We start from the raw sequence: 17,767 nt of genomic DNA on the forward strand, positions 1-17,767 counted from the left end.
GTCTATTTTCTTTAAACAAGGCTAAACTGACCTTAGCTATCTAGGCTACGAAACGCGACGCGATAATCACGAATCGACTTGCTATAAAGGTATACGACGCGTCTCGAACTATACTAGGGTATTGATTAAATAGACGACCTCCTCGGGGTGACTACGAGCCTAATTCGAAGAAGCTTATAGAGCTAGAAAAGAGGGTGATACTTGAGTATATACTCGAGCTAGATCTTAGAGGTTTCCCGCTATTAAAGGCTAGTATACGAGTAATGGCCGATTTATTACTATAAGAGAAGGGTCTTAAGCCCGCTAGTCTCAATTAGATAGACAGGTTTATTAGGCGGTATCGTGAGCTAAAGGTTTGTATAACATATAGATACGATCGTTAGCGAGCCCTAATAGAAGATCTAGACGTTGTCGAGAAGTAGTTCTTACTTATACGTAATATAAAGGAGAAGTATAGTATCCTTAACTAGGACACCTATCACTTCGATAAGACAGGGTTTATAATAGGTGTTATTACGTCTTAGAGCGTCGGTACGGGTTTAGAAAGGCGTAGTAGTAAGAGGAAAGTCGTTTAATAGGGTAATAGAGAGGGAGTAGAGATATAGCGTATTAGATAGCTCTTATACGAAGCGAGATTAGTAAGCTACGTAAGTCTAACGAGGCCCTTATATAGCGGAAAGCACGAAAGCGTAAGTATATTCAGTCTAGAGGGTCTCTAACCTTCGATAAGGCGTCGTAATTAATACCTCTAGAGGATGCTAGGAGGTAGGAAGTGAGTAGAGAGTCGCTAGATAGTGTTCGGCTAGTACTAAGGCTACGACGCTCTAAGCGATATAGCGAGTCGGGGTATAACGTACGTAGCTATTAAGTAGACTTACTAGATAGCGAAGAATCTAAAGAGGAATTGTCCTCCTAGTAACGATTCTATAGGATGTCGTCGTGTTAAGATACCGTCGTAATTAAAGTAGAAGTAGTACAGTTCTTGGCAAAAGTGGCCCGCTCGGTAGTGTGGCCCGCTCGGTGGTGAAGCACGTTAGCATAATAAGCTAGTCTACTTGCGCCTTGGCCTGGGTCTGAGTCCTCCAGCAAGACCGATGTCTTCTTTCACAACATCACGCTGTCCACCATCACCATGTATCTTTATTCCCATGGAAAGCCCCCTCTGTACATCCACCGTGCTGCGTCTGACAAGGAGGCCCTCTGCAATCTGCCAGCTACCCTCTTGCCGTCGAAAAGAGCAAAACATTCTTTCGGCGTTGCTCTTTCCCGACACGCTTGTGTAAGCCACAACGCATATCATCCGCAATAACCGAACCTGCTACGAGGCCTCACGACTCATGACTGGTCTACGAGCCGTTTCCCATCGCAGGACCTGCCCTTCATTCCTCGTTCCCTCGTAATGCCCCTTAATCCGGACCTTCCATCGCACGCCGACAAGACTCGTCTTCCCTTATGGGCCGGGATACATCGAACAAGACCAAATCCTTGAACCCGAATGGGCAGGTCCGATATCATTCGATGCTTCGTTACATTCCTCCTTTGCCTGCGCTCTCACTGGTTCGCCGCCGTACCGGGGTTGGCCCCGCGAAAAGCCTTGCATTCCATCAGCACCGAGATTGGTCAGGTGTTTCCCGCCAGGATGCACCAAACGTCGACTAGGAAGGGGTCAGAACCTCACCTCACCACGTGGCAGCTCTCGTTACCACTTGCATCATCATCTTCATCATTTCACAGTGCTCGGGCAAGTAATCTTCGCTCGCATCAGGCATGATAAGATGTGACCATGGCCGCTGGTCAGCCATCCTGCTCACCCTTCTGGCAACAATAGCGACACTTGTGGAAGCAAATCCGGTTGAAGCCGGGTCAGGCAATACAGGCAGACAGCCTCTGCGGATCCTCGCTGTAGGCGATTCGTGAGTAGAGCATTCCAAGAATTTGATGAGATTGGCGGAAACCCTGACATTCGGGCAGACTGACACAACGAGCCCATGGTGATCACACATGGCGATATCGTCTCTGGCAATGGTTCCAAGAAATTGACTACCCTGTCGAGTTCGTTGGCCCGTACACTGGCACTTACATGTCGAACTACCCAATTCCTCCCATATCTTCGAAACACCGCAGAGACCAATCTCAATGGGACGAAGGAGGCAACTGGGATGGCGGGTACGCGCTCGACGTCGATCCTGCATTCCTGAACAACAGCAATCACTTCTCCGCCTCAGGCCGGCCTGTGCTTGCCGCCAAAGACTGGATTCAAGAAGTGTTGGAGCTTTACCCTGCTGACATGATGCTGGTCCTCCTCGGCGTCAACGACCTGGCGTTCTGCTGCTCTCCGGAAGACACGCTGGACAACATGGCCACTCTGATCAAAAATGCTCGCAAAGCTGCGCCTAACATCGAGATCGCTTTGGGCAATGCGGTTTATCAGAGCTTTGCGCCGGATGGAACTGATAACATTATCACGTATAACGACATGCTGCCAAAGGCTATCCCAGGATGGAGTACACCAGAATCGCCAGTGTATCCCGTACATGTGGCCGAGAACTACGCTTGCGGTAACTGCGACTGCCCGGGAGGCATTGATGGACTGCATCCAAACTCATGGGGCGACTACCACATTGCTTACGCATTCTCCGAAACGCTGGTGAAGAGCTTCGGCATTGGAGTCTGTCCCCTCGTACCGCCGCCCAAGGACGATCCAAGCCTGAAACGGTACCTTCCCATACCCAGCAATCTGCGAGTGGAGCAGAACCCAGAAGGCGGCGTCACGGCCACATGGGATCCAGTATGGGGCGCATATCTCTACAAAGCGGAAATCTCAATCAATGGAGGTCCCTTCGAAACGGAGGGAAGGCTGATCAACCAATGGGCGACATGGCCCTTCTACCAACCCGGCGCCACCTACTCCTTCCGTGTCGCCGCATACGGACAGAACCAGACTGGCAATTGGACGGAAACACTTAGCGCGACTGCGAAACAGGATGACGGTGCACTCTTCATGAACGGCATGCCACCGGAAATGCCGGATGCAAGCCTGACCGATCCAGTCAGTCAGCCTGTTGATCTGGACATTGATCATAAGTTAAGCAAAAGGGTCCCGATCAACTTCTGCGTGGGTGGTACTGCGCCTACCCCGAAGCCGTGCAAGCCGGTGGCTAGGATCATACCGACGACGCGGACGGGTAGAGTGGGTAGATCGACTACCAATCTGGGGTATCTTGTGATGGCTGGCTTTGTTGCAGCGACCCTCTGGATCGGGCGAAGGATGTTTCTGAGTCGGCCGTCTCGGAGTTCCTGGATCGGTGGATGGAGCAAAGTCGCTGGATGAGTAGGGGCGGTTTGAACGGATCGAGGGCGATTTGAGCGTTGCTTCGAGAAACACGGGGAGTCTCTTGACTTATGTATCAATGTGGCAAGACATTGCTTCTGGTCGTCGAGCTTACGAGCAGAGTCTTGGTTGTCGATGCTGATGTCTACCTGGAGGACTGGCTGTCGGCAACAATGTTGCGATTCTCTCCATGCAAGGGTCAATTGTCATGACAGTACGGAGCACGGTGCGACCGAGTCGACCCAGGACATGCGACACTCAAGCAGATCAAGAATGTGCTCCAAGCAGAGTGGAGAAGCAGCCGTGACCGACATGAGCAGTCAACACTGACGCAGCCGGTGATGAGAATGGATTCAGTCTGCATGAATCAATGAGGACATCAGTTCGCAGGCTCGCGGATCATACGAGATCATCGCAAAGTAATGCAAATCACATCAAGGGTATCATACAAAAGCACAAACATCGCTTGCTTCAACCAACATCCGCCAGACATCACAACCAATCCTCACTCAAACACAATCTCACATCACCCTACCAGCCCCACTGACCCAGCTCATCACCTCCTTCGCCACGGATCCTCACTCATACTCCTCACACCCCTACTCTCCCTCTCCCGTCTCCTCGGCGGCTCATCTCTATACCTGTCCCTATCATCCCTCCTCCTCTCATCCCTCGGCGGCGGAGGTCGAGATCTCTCATCCCGTCTTGAAGATCTCCTCCGCGAATAATCATCAACAGAACTCCTCCTTTTCTCTTCCTCCCTCCTAGAAGGACGTCGATGCTCAGACTCCGAGTACCGCCTCCGGTCCCGGCCATCTCGATCTCTCTCCCTATCTCGCGAAGATCTGTGATGAGTATCCCGTCTATCATCGTAGCGGTCATACTTGTCGTACTCGTGATCCCGCGAGGAGCGATGACGGGGACGGGAAGAGGAATTGTAATCATCGCGATCCTCGCGTGAGGACCGCGACTTATGTCGAGTTGAGCCGGATCCAGAGTCGCGGGGGGTGTTTCCTTTCCCGTGGTAGTTCTCCGACGCTTTCTTGCCACCTTTGGGCATTTGCTTACAGACGGGGTCGAGGATTTTGTCGCTGTATTTGTTGCCGTCCTCGAAGAAGGACATGAGGCCTGCGAGGGCGAGGCCAGCCATGGTTGGAAAATTTCGATTTGATTATTATGCTGAAGTCTCCGAGGTCCCTTATGGTTCTTGAAGAGATAATGTTTATTGCCAAGGATGAAGCTACATGTATGGTGGAGATGGTCTGACGCAACCTGGGAATCCTTCGCCCGCAGCGATAAGATATATAGTACACAGTCAAGATGATGACGTCTGGCTGTGTTACGAGCGCAAAGATGCGGCACCAATGCATGCGGCGATCTTGTGACCGCTTTCATGTCAAAAATGTCATGCCTTTCCGAGGATGGCGCTCATGGCGCTGCGAGTCCAGACTCTCGCCCTTGCATGGAGGACACAGACGTCACTGTACATGAGGCGAATCTCACCTGCACGAGCCAACCGTGAACTTTTGAGGTACATGTACTCCACATCGCAATCTGTCTGATTCGTGCAAACACTTTCTGAATGTCAATGATTCGTGGTCCAGTAGAATTGTTGATCGTGGTGTCGTGTCGTGTGCTTGCGCTCTCGCCGTCGGTTGCTTCTGCAGTGCCACAGTGCCACATCTGACGGGAGTTTTGGGCGTCGTGAACGAGCGGTATGGAGGACAAGTGCTGTCATTTGCAGGGATAGGGTAGTTGGGGAAGCACGGAAGCGCATTTTCTGACGGGTGGGTGAAGGACGTCTGGTGGTTTTACGACCGACGTGGCATTCCGTGCGACCATTCGGGACGGTACAGCCACAACGACGTACAAGAAACAACGTCGTCGTCGTCTATCTGCATGGCAGCGAGAAACAGCATCATCGACATCTATCAACTTGACAGTTCAGTGCATTGGATATATCCTCACCCTTCCACCTCATCCCCACCCTCAAACTCGATCAAGCTCGTCCCAGCCTTAACCACGTCTCCCTGCCTATGCACCACTTTGCTGACGATTCCATCCTGCGGACTTCGGATCACGGTTTCCATCTTCATACTCTCAATCACGATCAGCGGCTGGTTCTTCGTAACTTTGTCGCCTTCGTTGACTTCAACTCTGAGCACTTTGCAGGGCATCGGCGCCAGCACAGAGTTGGCGACATCTTTCATGCCCAAGGCTTTCTCTGCCCATTTGGGAAGTGCCAGGTGAATGTTGTATTGGCGACCTTGTTGGAAGAGGGTAAGGTGGTTGGTTTCGGGATCGCGGATGAGGGTTGTGGACATTCTGGTGTGGGGGAAGAAGGATGTTATGATGTTGGTATCGAGGTGGTATGAGGACGTTGCTGTGAACGTCTCGTCGTTGATTGTGATTTGGTATGTGTCCGCTGCTGTCTTCAGCACGCGGACGTGCACAGGCTTGTTGGTCTTTTGAGGATCTGTGGATGTTTCTACGAGGTGGAATTCTCGTGGTTGTGGGGCGTTTCCAAAGCCGACAGTCTGCTGTGGCTGCACAGGTGCGTTGGGTGCATGCCTTCGTGCTTGCTCTGCTTCGTAAAGGCCGATCGCTGCTTGAGTCCACACCTCATTCGTGATGTCTTCCTTGGCGAACAGCTTGTCGTGGTGCTTCGAGATGTACCCGGTCTCAACATCACCTGCGATGAAATCCGGACTTTGACAGACTCGCTTCACAAAGTCGATGTTCGTGGTTGGTCCCGCAACTTCATACTCTTCAAGCGCTGTGACCATTTTCTGGAGGGCGGCAGTTCTGTCTGGACCACTGACGATCAACTTCGCAATCATCGGGTCGTAATGACTTGACACTTCATCGCCTTGTACAAAGCCAGCGTCAATTCGCACCGACTCTGTTTCAACCGGCGTGCGCAAATGTAGCAGCTTGCCAGTAGAAGGAATGAAGTTCATCGTTGGATCCTCGGCGTAGATACGGGCCTCGATGGCATGACCTCTAGTCTTGATCTGTTCGTGTACCTCGTCCTGGGTAAGAGGCAGCTTTCCTCCTTCGGCAACGATAATCTGCCATCTTACGAGGTCTTCACCAGTCACCATCTCAGTAACTGGATGCTCAACCTGAAGTCGAGTGTTCATCTCCATGAAAAAGAACTCGCCGGTGTCGTTATCAAAGATAAACTCAACAGTGCCAGCGCCTTCGTATCCAACTGCAAGCGCCGCTTGCCTAGCCTTCTCCCACAAGTCTTGCCTGACATCTTCAGCCAGGTTAGGGGCAGGCGACTCTTCCAGAATCTTCTGATGACGTCTCTGGATGCTGCAGTCTCGCTCTCCCAAAGCCACGCAGTTCCCATGCTTGTCGGCGAAGACTTGCACTTCAATATGTCGTGGTGTGGTGATATACTTCTCAACCAGCATCACATCGTCTCCAAAGCTCGATCGTGCTTCAGATTTGGCAGACTCCAGCTGACTCTGAAACTCATCGGCCTTCATCACAATCCTCATGCCCTTGCCGCCGCCACCTTTGACAGCTTTCAGTAAGACAGGGTATCCCATCTTCTCAGCTTCCTGCTCCAAACGTTTCGGATCTTGGCCAGCACCATGGTAGCCGGGAATGCATGGTACACCAGCTTCGATCATGATCTCCTTGGATCTGGACTTGTCGCCCATGGCCTCGATCGCGGTGTGCGGAGGGCCAATGAACTTGATGCCGGCATCAGTACATGCCTTTGCAAAAGCAGCATTCTCGGACAAGAAGCCATAGCCTGGATGTATCGCTTGGCAGCCATTCTCTCTGGCGACCTGGATGATGCGAGAGCCATTGAGATACTGGTCAGTCGAACCGAGGTTCACGGCGAATGGCGAGCTGAGAGCATGTTGTGACAACCGGTCAGGATCCGTGTACAGAGTTGTAGTCCTGATACCATACTGAGATGCTGTTCGTCCAACACGTAGAGCGATCTCACCACGATTGGCTATCAAGATGGACTTGAGAGGCTCGGGAGACGTGGTTGTTTGTGTTGACTGCCATCTTCGGCCTCGCCTGGCCAGGGCGGTATTGGTGGGGCCTGGGGGGACACTTCTGCGGATTATAGACTTCATGATGGAGAAGATGGTCTACATGAGTGGGAGATGAGGACTGTGTTGCACAAAAAGATGTTGTTGATGTCCCTTGGGCCGAGCAATGCAATGGCGACGTATCCGCGGCACTCGCGGGTGAGCGCGTGAAAGTGGGGAGAAGTTTGTGGAGAGGGGCACCAGCCACACTTCCAGCCACAGCCACGAGACGGGGCCAAGTTGTGCAGAGCTGCACAAATTTGGTGCCCGACAGCTGTACGGTGGCCTGTACAACAGAATGTCCCCCCGACATCTGCTTTTGCTCGAACTGGGCCAGCATACATGTACTGTGCTTGCATCACACTATGACGCTTCCTTCATATGCTGTTCTTCCTTCCAAGAACATGGAACGTGGCTGTTGGCCATACAGGAGACGAGAACACCCACAAACAGTGTGCATGGGCTCAGAGCTCCTTTCACCTTCGATACGAGAGGCAAGATGAATACGGGTAAGAGTGTGTCAATAGCGATGCCACTACCACAACGTTAGCACAATCCTGCCGCCTGCCTGTATGCAGGAACTCGAAGGCCTCAGTGTCAACTTTGACTCCGCCATGGGTGGTTGCCTCTGTGCAGAGTGACACAGCTGTACAGCTCCTCGCTCATCGCGATTCTTATCGAGCTGCTATCTCACGCTCATAGCAAGCCATTACGACAATGTCCACACAAGATACAGATCACGCCACTGCCACCGGCGACGCTCAGCAGCAGACTGGGCCAGGAGACTCAGGTCAGTCGTCGGGCATGGTCGTCAGTCAACAGTAGCTCACCACACTCCAGCCTTCACCACCAAGCGCGATAATCTCATTCGTAATCTACACGAAATCGGCTACATGTACGAGCGACACCTCCATCGCATGAACATTCGTACAGACCAAGCTTTCCTCGACTCTTACAAAAGCTTGCTCTACAAAACCACCAACGAGATCAAGAACATTCAGCTAGACATCCGCTTCCACGGCAGAGGGCCAGCTACTGTGTCCGAGTGGTTCGCCATAGTCTTTGCGCAGATGTTTGATCCAAACTTTGTATTGTTCACAGCTTCTTTGCTGGAGCATGGCAGAGTGCATCCGAATTCGTACTCCGGCATCAACCCGGAACATCTGAACTTCTTCAAGTTAGCTGGTCGTATCACTGGCATGGCGATTCGAGAAAGTGAGGTGCTGCCACGGCGGTTGACGAAGGCTATGTTGAGACAGATACAAGGTGATGAGGTTAAGCCGTTGTCTACAGAGGACTTGATGGAGGATTTGAAGCATGTTGATGAAGAGCGTTACTCTACGCTGACTGCCATGCTCGAAAGCCATGAGGCATACGCAATCGGCAAGACGTTCTCCATCAACATCGACAAGTTCGGTGTCACGGAGACGATCGATCTCGTCGACAATGGACGCAACATTCCCGTCACTGGAGAACACAAGGAGGAATACGTTCGGCTCGTAGCTGAGTATGTCTTGGAGAGGTCGGTCAAGGATCAGCTCGATACGTTTGCTGCTGTGGTACATGACGTTCTTCCTCCCGAGTCGTTGCTGGGTTGGAGCGAGGAAGAGCTCGATCGACTGTTCTCGGGACTATGGCAGAGGCTCTAGGTGCTCTGCGCGGTTTGGGTACCAGAGCAAAGTTCCAGCACATGGCTATCTGACCCTTGTTATCGCATGTTCACCTGAGTTCTCTCGTGCCTTTTTGCTGATTGGCCCTCAGATTCACCACACTTGTGAGAAGAAATGCTTACCTAGAATTGAAGCACTTTCCACGATATCTCACCTGCTAGACACAAAGAGATGATCAAGGCGCGCATCCGAATCACATCCCACACTGACGGCGTGCCTCAATTCAGAGAAGATGGCAAGAGAGCTTGTGGCACCACTTGAGAATGCTTTTACGAATGCGAGAAGACATAGCGTCCCCCTACAGCGGAGTCACCTCCTCTTCCTGAGTATCCTAGCAGAATCCTTGATCCCAGCAAATCAGCCGTCGTCTTTGGCAGCGGCCACTAAAAGCAAAACTCCACTGCAGCAAGACGCTGTAGATTGTGATCACAGAATCTCTCTGCCAGCAGTGTCTGAGACATATCGTTCTAACACCCGGGCCGATCACCCTATTAGGATCCAGGATCGTAGCAAATCGGTCGAAGTCCACGGTGTGCGAGCTGGGGGCACTTCTTACTCTAATGCACGAAGACGCTGTATAAACTCCGTCATTATGCTGCGGATGGCGAAACCCTTTGACAACATTTGGCAACAAGTGCCTATAAGCCAATTCAAGCGAACAATACGCACTAGGCCACGCGTACGTTCGCCAGCAAGGTGCACACTTCTTAGCAACGAACATGGACTCGACATTGCCTATCGCTAGTTCCCTGTTCCCGGGAGCAGGCAGCGCGAATGCGCCGCTGGTAACCGCTATCGGGAAAGATCCTCTGGCGTTAGGCAAACCGAGCCAAGCCATGATGGACGTGGTGGAAGGCAAATTCAAGTTCGATAGGCGTAGAACCTGCATGGTCGGTGACAGGCTGGATACGGACATAAAATTTGGTATTGATAGCGGACTGGGCGGCACATTGGCCGTCCTCACGGGCGTGACCAAGAAGGAAGACTTCTTGTCGCAGGGAGCAAGTGTTGTCCCCAATGCGTACGTGGATGGACTGGGAGATTTGTTAGGTTGAAGATCGACCACAAGTTTGAGCCATTTCGGCTTGAGAACAACGCCGCTAGACCTTCTGTGATCCTCCGATTTATCTCGCGAGTCTCACCTGTCCACTCACCACTCGACCCATCGTCACGTCTGCTAAGTCACTTCTGAGGTAGTGTCACTGTGCACTGCCAGCCCCTTGCCCTCTTCGCATAATTGCAAGTCGAAACCTCAAAGCGTGGCGGGAAGAAAGGACTGGAGGTTCAACCCTTAAACCTCCATTGAGTACCGACCGAAAGCATTCTGGAGTTGAAGTAGATTCTGACGTATGCCTAGTGATGCCTACCAACGAGAGATGCAGTCCCTTACGTAGGTTATGAGCTGTCTTGTTCTCCCCTTCTTCCACTCAGTAGTCGTGATCAGCACGGCACCAAGCACAATGAGCAGACTGAGCGGGCGTAATCATGGTGACCAAAGGCACAGGAGCCGACAGACAGAGCAGCGAGTTCACAAAATGCTCCTCAGCATGTAGATGGGAGGTCTGGGCTGAACTCATTATAAGTATCTCAAACATGCCGTTCGTACCCATCACTTTTAAATCTGCAAAGAATCTATTCTACACCCCCAGCAACGCCTCCCGAAAGAGTGATCCTAGCACTCGTATGAAACCTGTCCCACAGCCATTTTAAAGTCGCAGAAAAGACGCGTCATCAAGACCCCTTAAGCAAATCCCAGTACGATGACTGTCTGAAACCCTTTTCTCAGCTTCCTTACCTTCTCCAACTCTTTTGGTCCAAGTCTCGGCAAAGCCTCTCCTTCGCTCTGCTTAGCCTTCACATAAACGCCTTTCGGATAGAAATTCAAACTCCACTGGAGTGTCCCATTTTCAGACCTCGTCCCGATCGCGGAAGTAGTACGACCGTCCCTCCTGGCGTATCAAGTCGTGATCTTTGCGCAAGTTCACAGCATGCGCAGTTCAGAATTCGTCCTTGTGCGAGACGGCGATGCAGCAATGCCACGGCGTCATAGAAAAGTGACCTGACTGTAAGGCACAAGCGGAAAGGACACCTTGTGGAGACCAATGGAACGGTGAATGGAGAGACTGCATCATCAACCATCAGTTCTTGGGGGAAGTTCCAGGGACTTCTATGGATTTTCACTTACCGGACGTAGTGTGGGACGGTCGTTTTGACGACAGTGGCGTAGGCTTTGCCGCGTGTAATCATTTGTGCGGCGACATTCTTCACAGCTCGTCTGTAAGCATGGCTGCTGACCGCTTCAGTTTAACGGGGGTGTAGTGAAGATCCTCCTCGAGGCATATGGTGTACCTATGCACAGATCAGCCAGGTAGCTCAAGAACAAGTCGGCATGGAATCAGAGCAAATACTAACCCGCAGTAGGTGAGGTCCATGTCTGGATCCTTCAGAATGGCTTGACGTGCGTTGAAGTCTGGATCCCCGTACTTCTCGGCCAGTGTCTTGCGCGACATGCCGACGGTTGCAAGGTATTGCTCCTTGGTCATATCTGGCGAGTCATGAAGGCCAATGAGGTCCATCATACGCAGGAACTTCAGTCGGTTGAATCCCTTCGTAACGGCCATTTGTCGGAGCCCACTGCCGTAATGGTAGACATCCTCGTCAGTAATGCTCAAGATATCGTTGTAGACCAGGCCATCCGAGTTGATGGTCACGTAGGCACCCGGCGGACATTGGCAACTGTTTCTTTTCCAAGGCATCTGTGTAGGTCTTGGCAACGGCTTGACATTCACCCCGATGATCTCGCTTATTAGCACCTACTACGATAACAGATATCGGCCACTCGCAGTCTCATTTGCAGCAGCAGGCGCTGCTACCGGTGGTATGGTGTTTCCAGCTATTGCGAGACAACTGCTAGGTCGCGTTGGCATGGCCTGGACCGTCCGTGTCATGGGCTTCGTCTTCCTGGCCAACTCAGCCATGGCTCTCGTCCTCGTACGACCACCGAGGGCGGCGCGGAAATCGGTTCCAATCTTCGAATGGTCCGCATTCGCAGAGCTGCCATACCTGTTGTACACCATCGGAGTTTTCCTCGTGCTGTGGGGAGTGTATTTTGCATACTACTCCATCACCGTCTTCGCAACGGACGTGCTGGAGATGTCCTCAACGCAATCTTTCTATCGGATCATGGCGCTCAATGGCATCGGCATTGCCGGCCGCATCCTCCCGGCCTATCTGGTCACGGTTGCTCCCTCCGTTTTACATGTCTTCATCCCAGCCGTTCTCGCGGGTGGACTGTCACTATACTTGTGGGCAGTTGTTCGCAGCTCGGGCGGCCTGCTGGCGTGGATTCTCGGATGTGGATTCTGCGCAAACGCAGTGCAGGCCCTCTTCCTCGGAGGTCTTGGGAGCCTGGCGGTGGATCATCAGAAATGGGCACGCGCAGCGGTAGGGTCCTGAGCGTTATCAGCTTTTCTGCGCGGACAGGACCTCCGATTGCAAGTGCGTTGATCGACGCGCAAGCTGGCGGCTTCCTGTATGCGCAAATTTTCGGAGGAATGACAATGGTCTGTGGTGCGATAGTACTAGTCGGGGCTATGTGGGTGATGCGGCGGTGAGCGACACCGTCGCAACGGGCGTAGAACGGTCGTCGTTTGTCACACCATGACTTCCATGTTCCGGCTTGCTGCAGTAGTGTTCGAGAGATGCCTCTCGAAGCTGGAGGATTGGGATCTGCGCCACGTTCGGCAAGAAGCTATGTTCCCGGTAATCCATATTGCTTTCAGACGCTCAATCGATCTCCATAGGTGCATGTTGAACACAATTCTTCTCATACTGACGAAGATAATCACCCCTACTAAAGTCCTTGCCACAAGTCACGCAAAGATGTCTTGCAGTGGGGTCGTGCGTCTTGAGATGTTGTTGTAACGAATCGTTCCGTGGGTAAGGCTTACCACAAGTCCCACAGATGTGGTCTCGCTCCCCGTCGTGTTGTGTGCGTTGGTGTCTTTTGAGGGCGGAGGCATTGCTGTGTATCTTGTGACAGTGAGGACAGGTACAGCGTCTTTGGGGTGTCTTGTCGGTAGAAGCGCCATTCTCATTGTGCATATCGCTGTTGAGTGCAAATATTTCGATTTCTGCCTCTTCCTCTTATCCCTTCTCCACAGCCCCGGTGTGCTGCACTGCAGTCGCCGCCATAGGGTTGTAATGAAGTATCTGTTCGACTCCAGACTGGCCATTCTGGCTGGCAGTAAAGAGGAGCAGTGGACCTTGCTCGGGCTCAAGGATAGTATACGGATCTTCTGGTTCAAGGGCTGCCTGCAAAAGCTCGGCGATAGCAATGTGAACCTTACCTGCGGCCATCTCGGCCGCGCTATTAAGTTCGTGCTGCTCGTGAGGACCCAAACCTATGAGCCAGCTGACAGCATCAATGCGCCCACACTCTGCTGCAGCTTCCAGTGCTGTGTAGCCACCAACTGGCGATCCTGATCTACGATAGTCATCACCGTGAGCGACCAGGATCTCAGCAACCCCAATGAAGCCGCCCATGTAGGGGCGTACCCCCGTACCTTGCGGCAGGGGCCAAGTCTACTTCTGCGCCCAGTGCAAGAAGTAGATTGACCACCTCTTTGTTGCCAAGTTCGGCGGCATGCTGCAATGGTGTTCGAGAGGTTCCTCTCGAAGCTGGGAGGTTTGGATCTGCGCTACGTTGGACAAGCAGCTGCACCATCGCAAGATTCATTGTCGAGATCGCTGTCAGAAGCGATGTTCTTATTATGCCGTCGCCTTCAGACACAGCGGCTCCGTATTGCTGTACTACTCCGTTCAGAGCTATACCATGATCCAAGAATAGCTGCACAAGATCGAGGTCACTGCCACAGTCCTTCTCGATTGCTCTCGCCAGCGGGCTCAGACATCTGTAATCATTTGAGCTGTTGTGCAGCATTTCAGCCTCGAGGCCACAAGCCAACAGGCTTTGGAGGAAGTCCGAACGTCCCGAATGCACAGCTGCACTCACGGCACTAATGCCGGAGCCACGACGGCTGTAGGGATGCACAGCGTGAAGTTGTGCAAGCAGCATATCAAATAAATACGGGGCATCAGTCACGGCGACCGTCAGGACACTGTCTCTGACATCGGCGTTATGATCGAGCAGTAGGCGAGTCATATCGATATCACCGTGGCGTCCTGCGGTAGCCAATGCTGTGCTGGAAGCGCGGTACATCGCGGTGGGTCTGGAAGCAACAGGCTGGTCGTAGAAGCATCATGGTGGGCTCTGCAAAAGATATCGTTGCGGTGTTTGACAGCATGTTCCAGACCGCTTCCCGTGAGGCATCCAGCAAAGATCAGGTCCTGCATCATAAAAGTATCACCCGGTGTGGCGGCTTCAGCGACAGGAATGTTGCTCTCGTCAAACAACAGTCCGTCGGCCGCATTATGGTCTAACAAGGCGTGGACCAAGACTTTGGTCTGGGGATGCACTGCCATTACAAGTGAATGTGGTGGACCAAGGCCGCGATCCAAGCTACCGCTGTGCCCCAGGGCGGCACTGCTGGCCATGAAGTGTACACTGGCCCCAGCTTGGAGTAAAGCCAAGGCCGTCAAGGTGTCGTCTTTTTCGACAGCCTTGATCAGAGCATAATCCAGAACGCCACCGCGCCGGTCATCATGGATGTATTTCAGAAGCGACTGCCAAAGCCTAGTATCGTCGACCTGAGCCGCAGCTGCTATGGCAACACAGACTTCGTGTTCATTCCGCATATCTACAGGACAGGACGCCAAATGGGCGAATCTGTCAGCTATCAAGGCTTCCGAGAATGGCGAAGCGCGATAGTGGTCTGAGTATGACCAACCTTTCAACTTTGGCCATTCAGGACCGCTAACTTCATTTTCATGGTCTGCCGAGACACGTTGGCGTCTCGGGTTGTCCAGGGTCAGCTCGCACACGACAGTAAAGATGTCACTATCGCGGCTCAAGATCGCCACAGTCATTGGGGTTTGAGTGAGAGAAGCTCCAAACTCGTACCAACAAGTCACAACGTTGTGATGCCCTCGTTTGATGGCGATGTCGATGAGAGAAGGAGGGAATCGATCGATTTTCCAGACAGTCGGCCGCTCGGACTTGTCCCTTTGGCGTGGCATCAGAGCATCCAAATTCATGGCGTTTGTGTGAAGTCGTCGAACCAGGTTGCAGACATCACTCTCAGAAAGATGGTAGGACGCTTCATGCACGGCCCCGAACGTTAGCCAGCCCTCGAAATCGGCCGAAGAACATCGACTCAACAGGAGATAGCCAATGGCCACAGATCCACCGGCCAACAGAGTCTGAAGCACAGGCCCACGGGTCTTCGAGCCGGCGTCCAAGAGCGTGGCAACAAGATCTGCACTTACAGCAAGAGGTGGCCGGCCGTTGTAGAGAGCACACTCGAGAGCTCCTCTCCCGAATCCATATTTCTTCAGATATGCTCCCTCATCAAGTGCGATCTTGCGTGGGCCCTCAGAGCAGTATGCCTTGTCGTACGTCTTGTTGACATCTGTCCCAAGATGTACAAGTGTCCTGGTGAGTGCAAGATGCTGCAGACGTGCGGCGAGTTCAATTGCGGTGAGCTGGCGACCCTCGTAGAGCATGACCTGGCTGTTGACATCGATTGTGGCATCACTGCGGTTCAGTAAGGCTCCGACCGCCTGGTGATCGCCCTTCTCGACCGCGCGCCGGACTTGTGTCTCCAACAGTGGTCCAACGGATGGTATAGCCTCAAATGGCGTGTGACGTATGACTAGCGTGCCGAAGCTGTCCGAGATGTCGACCAATTTTGGTCGGAGATAGTCGAAGATCATCACGGGAGAGACCAGATCCTCTAGTCCTGTGAAGTTATTGGTCGCACCGTAAGCCAAGAGCTGTGCGGATGCGGATGTTGGCGATCTTCCACCTCGCCGTGCGAGCTCGTGTGAAACCGACTGCGGCAAGAGGCTCTGCAAGCCTGTCTCGACTAGATTTCTCTTCTGCTGGAATGGGCTGAGAGCCTGGTCTTCACCAGGCTCATGCTCGAGCGCGTTCTTTTCAACACGGTGGAACGCAAGTTCGAGACCTTGCGCATCGAGCAAGCTCATGCCATCGACAAGTTGACACAGCCGTTCGATTGGGAGTTTCCCCGATGAGTATGATTGGCCTGTATCCTTGCCTTTGCCTTTTCTTCCCTGTCGTTCATTGAAAATCAAGCTCCGAGACGTACAGGCGAGCGATGTCATCTTGCCTTCGGTTGCACTCGAGGGTCATCAGTTGGGGCAAGAGTGATCGAGCAGCTGGGGAGCTTCCGGCTTTATCATAGCCTGGCCTGGAGCATCGCACCTCTGGTGGTGCCTCGCACAAAGATCTGCGATTTAGGAGGTGTCTTCCGATAATTGACTTGGCGCACCACCAGCTGAAGGTACAAACTGTGGGGGTCAATCACTGCCTGAGTGGTCGGCACTGGTGGTACAGGCTGTTGGTGTCGATGGTGCCAGTGTGGAACCCCTTATGACCATAGGCGATGAGTGCCGAGCGGAATGCTGGCTACTTCTTGACACGGCGCCTTCCTTCGCGGAACACCTGAGGCTCTGGAATGGACTCTCGGCTTCAGCTCTTGCCCGGTAGCAGCTGTCGTGTAACGCGAGCCACGTCACAACAGCTGGAGGCCCGCCAGATTACCTCTTGCAGCTGTGATGATCCAGCACCGGATGGCCTGAGGTATCAAGTCTCTCATTCATGAGTGTATAGTACATATTCTATACACCAGACATTCCTCGTCTTACAATGCGACTCTGGGAAACAATGCTTCCGATGGTTCCATTGACCACTGTTCCAGCGGTGAACGCCATATCGCCATATCTCCTGATCAGCTCCCACACATCATGACGCCCTTTAGAAGCCCGGCGGATTCACCCTCTGACTCAACCTCGTCCACTTGGGCAACTTATGCACACCCTTCCTATAACCCTTCACCTTCTTATCAAACATGCTATACTTATCCCTCGGCAACATCTCCTGCTCTGTGGGCATATCCGCTTTCCACCTCTCAATGAGTTTCGTAGTCTTTTCTTGCGCGGCTTGCTCTTTCAATAGTTTCTTACTGTGCACTTTCACTGAAACGCCTGTGTGACCGACTTCGTCGTGTTGCGGAACGAGCTCGCCTCTCTTGGGACCTTTACCATGCCGCCGTGATTCGAGATCAGCGTTCGTTTCGTGCTCGAGGAGGCGCTGGCCTTCTGCTGTGGAGGAGAGTTCAGCTGGGGTGGCTTTGCCGGTGGAGGGTGAGGTTGTGGGGGCTTCGCTGGGGGCTGAGTTCCGCACTTGGGGTATTGAAGTCGTGGCGGATCGTTTGAGAGCTGTGTCGAGGACGGAGACGACGTTATCGACGCGGCGCATTCGTCTGCGATGTCGTAGTTTTTGGGGTGCTGAGAGACGCCATGGGATCTTCCTGGGGTGTTGTTAGACGGTTGTCTCTACCATGAGCGAGAGTTGTACCATAACAAACCGCCAGACAGCGGCGCTGTAGGTCTGAATGCGCCGAACATTGTGATGTGTGTGTCGGTGAATGTTCAATGCATCGTGAAGTGCTCCTCCCACACGGAGGTGTCGCCGCGGTCGTGCCAAGCCCAGCTTCGGACATGTCTCGGTGGCTGCTCAAGAGGACAACATTGAACAAGAACGCATTATCACCATATCACGA

The 17,767-nt window shown here is 52.8% G+C and overlaps 10 protein-coding genes across 10 annotated transcripts; 4 read left to right on the forward strand and 6 right to left on the reverse strand.

Moving 5' to 3' along the window:
• Positions 1-1,767: 1,767 nt before the first annotated feature.
• CLAFUR5_06552 (uncharacterized protein) lies at positions 1,768-3,331 on the forward strand (the record flags this gene model as incomplete). Its single annotated transcript, XM_047905700.1, has 2 exons — positions 1,768-1,913; positions 1,972-3,331. The coding sequence occupies 2 exons, from the start codon at positions 1,768-1,770 to the stop codon at positions 3,329-3,331; spliced, it is 1,506 nt and encodes a 501-aa protein (XP_047762547.1).
• A 556-nt stretch (positions 3,332-3,887) lies between these two features.
• Positions 3,888-4,481, reverse strand: CLAFUR5_06553 (uncharacterized protein; the record flags this gene model as incomplete). The annotated part of the gene is made up of 1 exon (XM_047905701.1): positions 3,888-4,481. One exon carries the CDS (start codon positions 4,479-4,481, stop codon positions 3,888-3,890), a length of 594 nt encoding a protein of 197 aa, XP_047761538.1.
• Positions 4,482-5,295: 814 nt separating this feature from the next.
• CLAFUR5_06554 (Methylcrotonoyl-CoA carboxylase subunit alpha, mitochondrial) lies at positions 5,296-7,437 on the reverse strand (the record flags this gene model as incomplete). Its single annotated transcript, XM_047905702.1, has 1 exon — positions 5,296-7,437. One exon carries the CDS (start codon positions 7,435-7,437, stop codon positions 5,296-5,298), a length of 2,142 nt encoding a protein of 713 aa, XP_047762543.1.
• A 672-nt stretch (positions 7,438-8,109) lies between these two features.
• CLAFUR5_06555 (E3 ubiquitin-protein ligase TOM1-like) lies at positions 8,110-9,041 on the forward strand (the record flags this gene model as incomplete). The annotated part of the gene is made up of 2 exons (XM_047905703.1): positions 8,110-8,182; positions 8,233-9,041. 2 exons carry the CDS (start codon positions 8,110-8,112, stop codon positions 9,039-9,041), a joined length of 882 nt encoding a protein of 293 aa, XP_047762726.1.
• A 740-nt stretch (positions 9,042-9,781) lies between these two features.
• On the forward strand, positions 9,782-10,117 carry CLAFUR5_06556 (4-nitrophenylphosphatase; the record flags this gene model as incomplete). The annotated part of the gene is made up of 1 exon (XM_047905704.1): positions 9,782-10,117. The coding sequence occupies one exon, from the start codon at positions 9,782-9,784 to the stop codon at positions 10,115-10,117; it is 336 nt and encodes a 111-aa protein (XP_047762541.1).
• Positions 10,118-11,326: 1,209 nt separating this feature from the next.
• CLAFUR5_06557 (Isocyanide synthase xanB) lies at positions 11,327-11,818 on the reverse strand (the record flags this gene model as incomplete). The annotated part of the gene is made up of 2 exons (XM_047905705.1): positions 11,327-11,411; positions 11,475-11,818. The coding sequence occupies 2 exons, from the start codon at positions 11,816-11,818 to the stop codon at positions 11,327-11,329; spliced, it is 429 nt and encodes a 142-aa protein (XP_047761536.1).
• Positions 11,819-11,855: 37 nt separating this feature from the next.
• On the forward strand, positions 11,856-12,518 carry CLAFUR5_06558 (MFS-type transporter; the record flags this gene model as incomplete). The annotated part of the gene is made up of 1 exon (XM_047905706.1): positions 11,856-12,518. The coding sequence occupies one exon, from the start codon at positions 11,856-11,858 to the stop codon at positions 12,516-12,518; it is 663 nt and encodes a 220-aa protein (XP_047762038.1).
• A 690-nt stretch (positions 12,519-13,208) lies between these two features.
• On the reverse strand, positions 13,209-13,607 carry CLAFUR5_06559 (uncharacterized protein; the record flags this gene model as incomplete). Its single annotated transcript, XM_047905707.1, has 2 exons — positions 13,209-13,411; positions 13,466-13,607. The coding sequence occupies 2 exons, from the start codon at positions 13,605-13,607 to the stop codon at positions 13,209-13,211; spliced, it is 345 nt and encodes a 114-aa protein (XP_047762529.1).
• Positions 13,608-14,222: 615 nt separating this feature from the next.
• On the reverse strand, positions 14,223-16,307 carry CLAFUR5_06560 (uncharacterized protein; the record flags this gene model as incomplete). The annotated part of the gene is made up of 1 exon (XM_047905708.1): positions 14,223-16,307. The coding sequence occupies one exon, from the start codon at positions 16,305-16,307 to the stop codon at positions 14,223-14,225; it is 2,085 nt and encodes a 694-aa protein (XP_047761638.1).
• A 652-nt stretch (positions 16,308-16,959) lies between these two features.
• CLAFUR5_06561 (54S ribosomal protein L31, mitochondrial) lies at positions 16,960-17,612 on the reverse strand (the record flags this gene model as incomplete). Its single annotated transcript, XM_047905709.1, has 2 exons — positions 16,960-17,515; positions 17,563-17,612. 2 exons carry the CDS (start codon positions 17,610-17,612, stop codon positions 16,960-16,962), a joined length of 606 nt encoding a protein of 201 aa, XP_047761637.1.
• Between the last annotated feature and the right edge of the window lie 155 nt (positions 17,613-17,767).

This window comes from Fulvia fulva, chromosome 5 (assembly GCF_020509005.1).
Source record: "Fulvia fulva chromosome 5, complete sequence".
NCBI lineage: Eukaryota > Fungi > Ascomycota > Dothideomycetes > Mycosphaerellales > Mycosphaerellaceae > Fulvia > Fulvia fulva.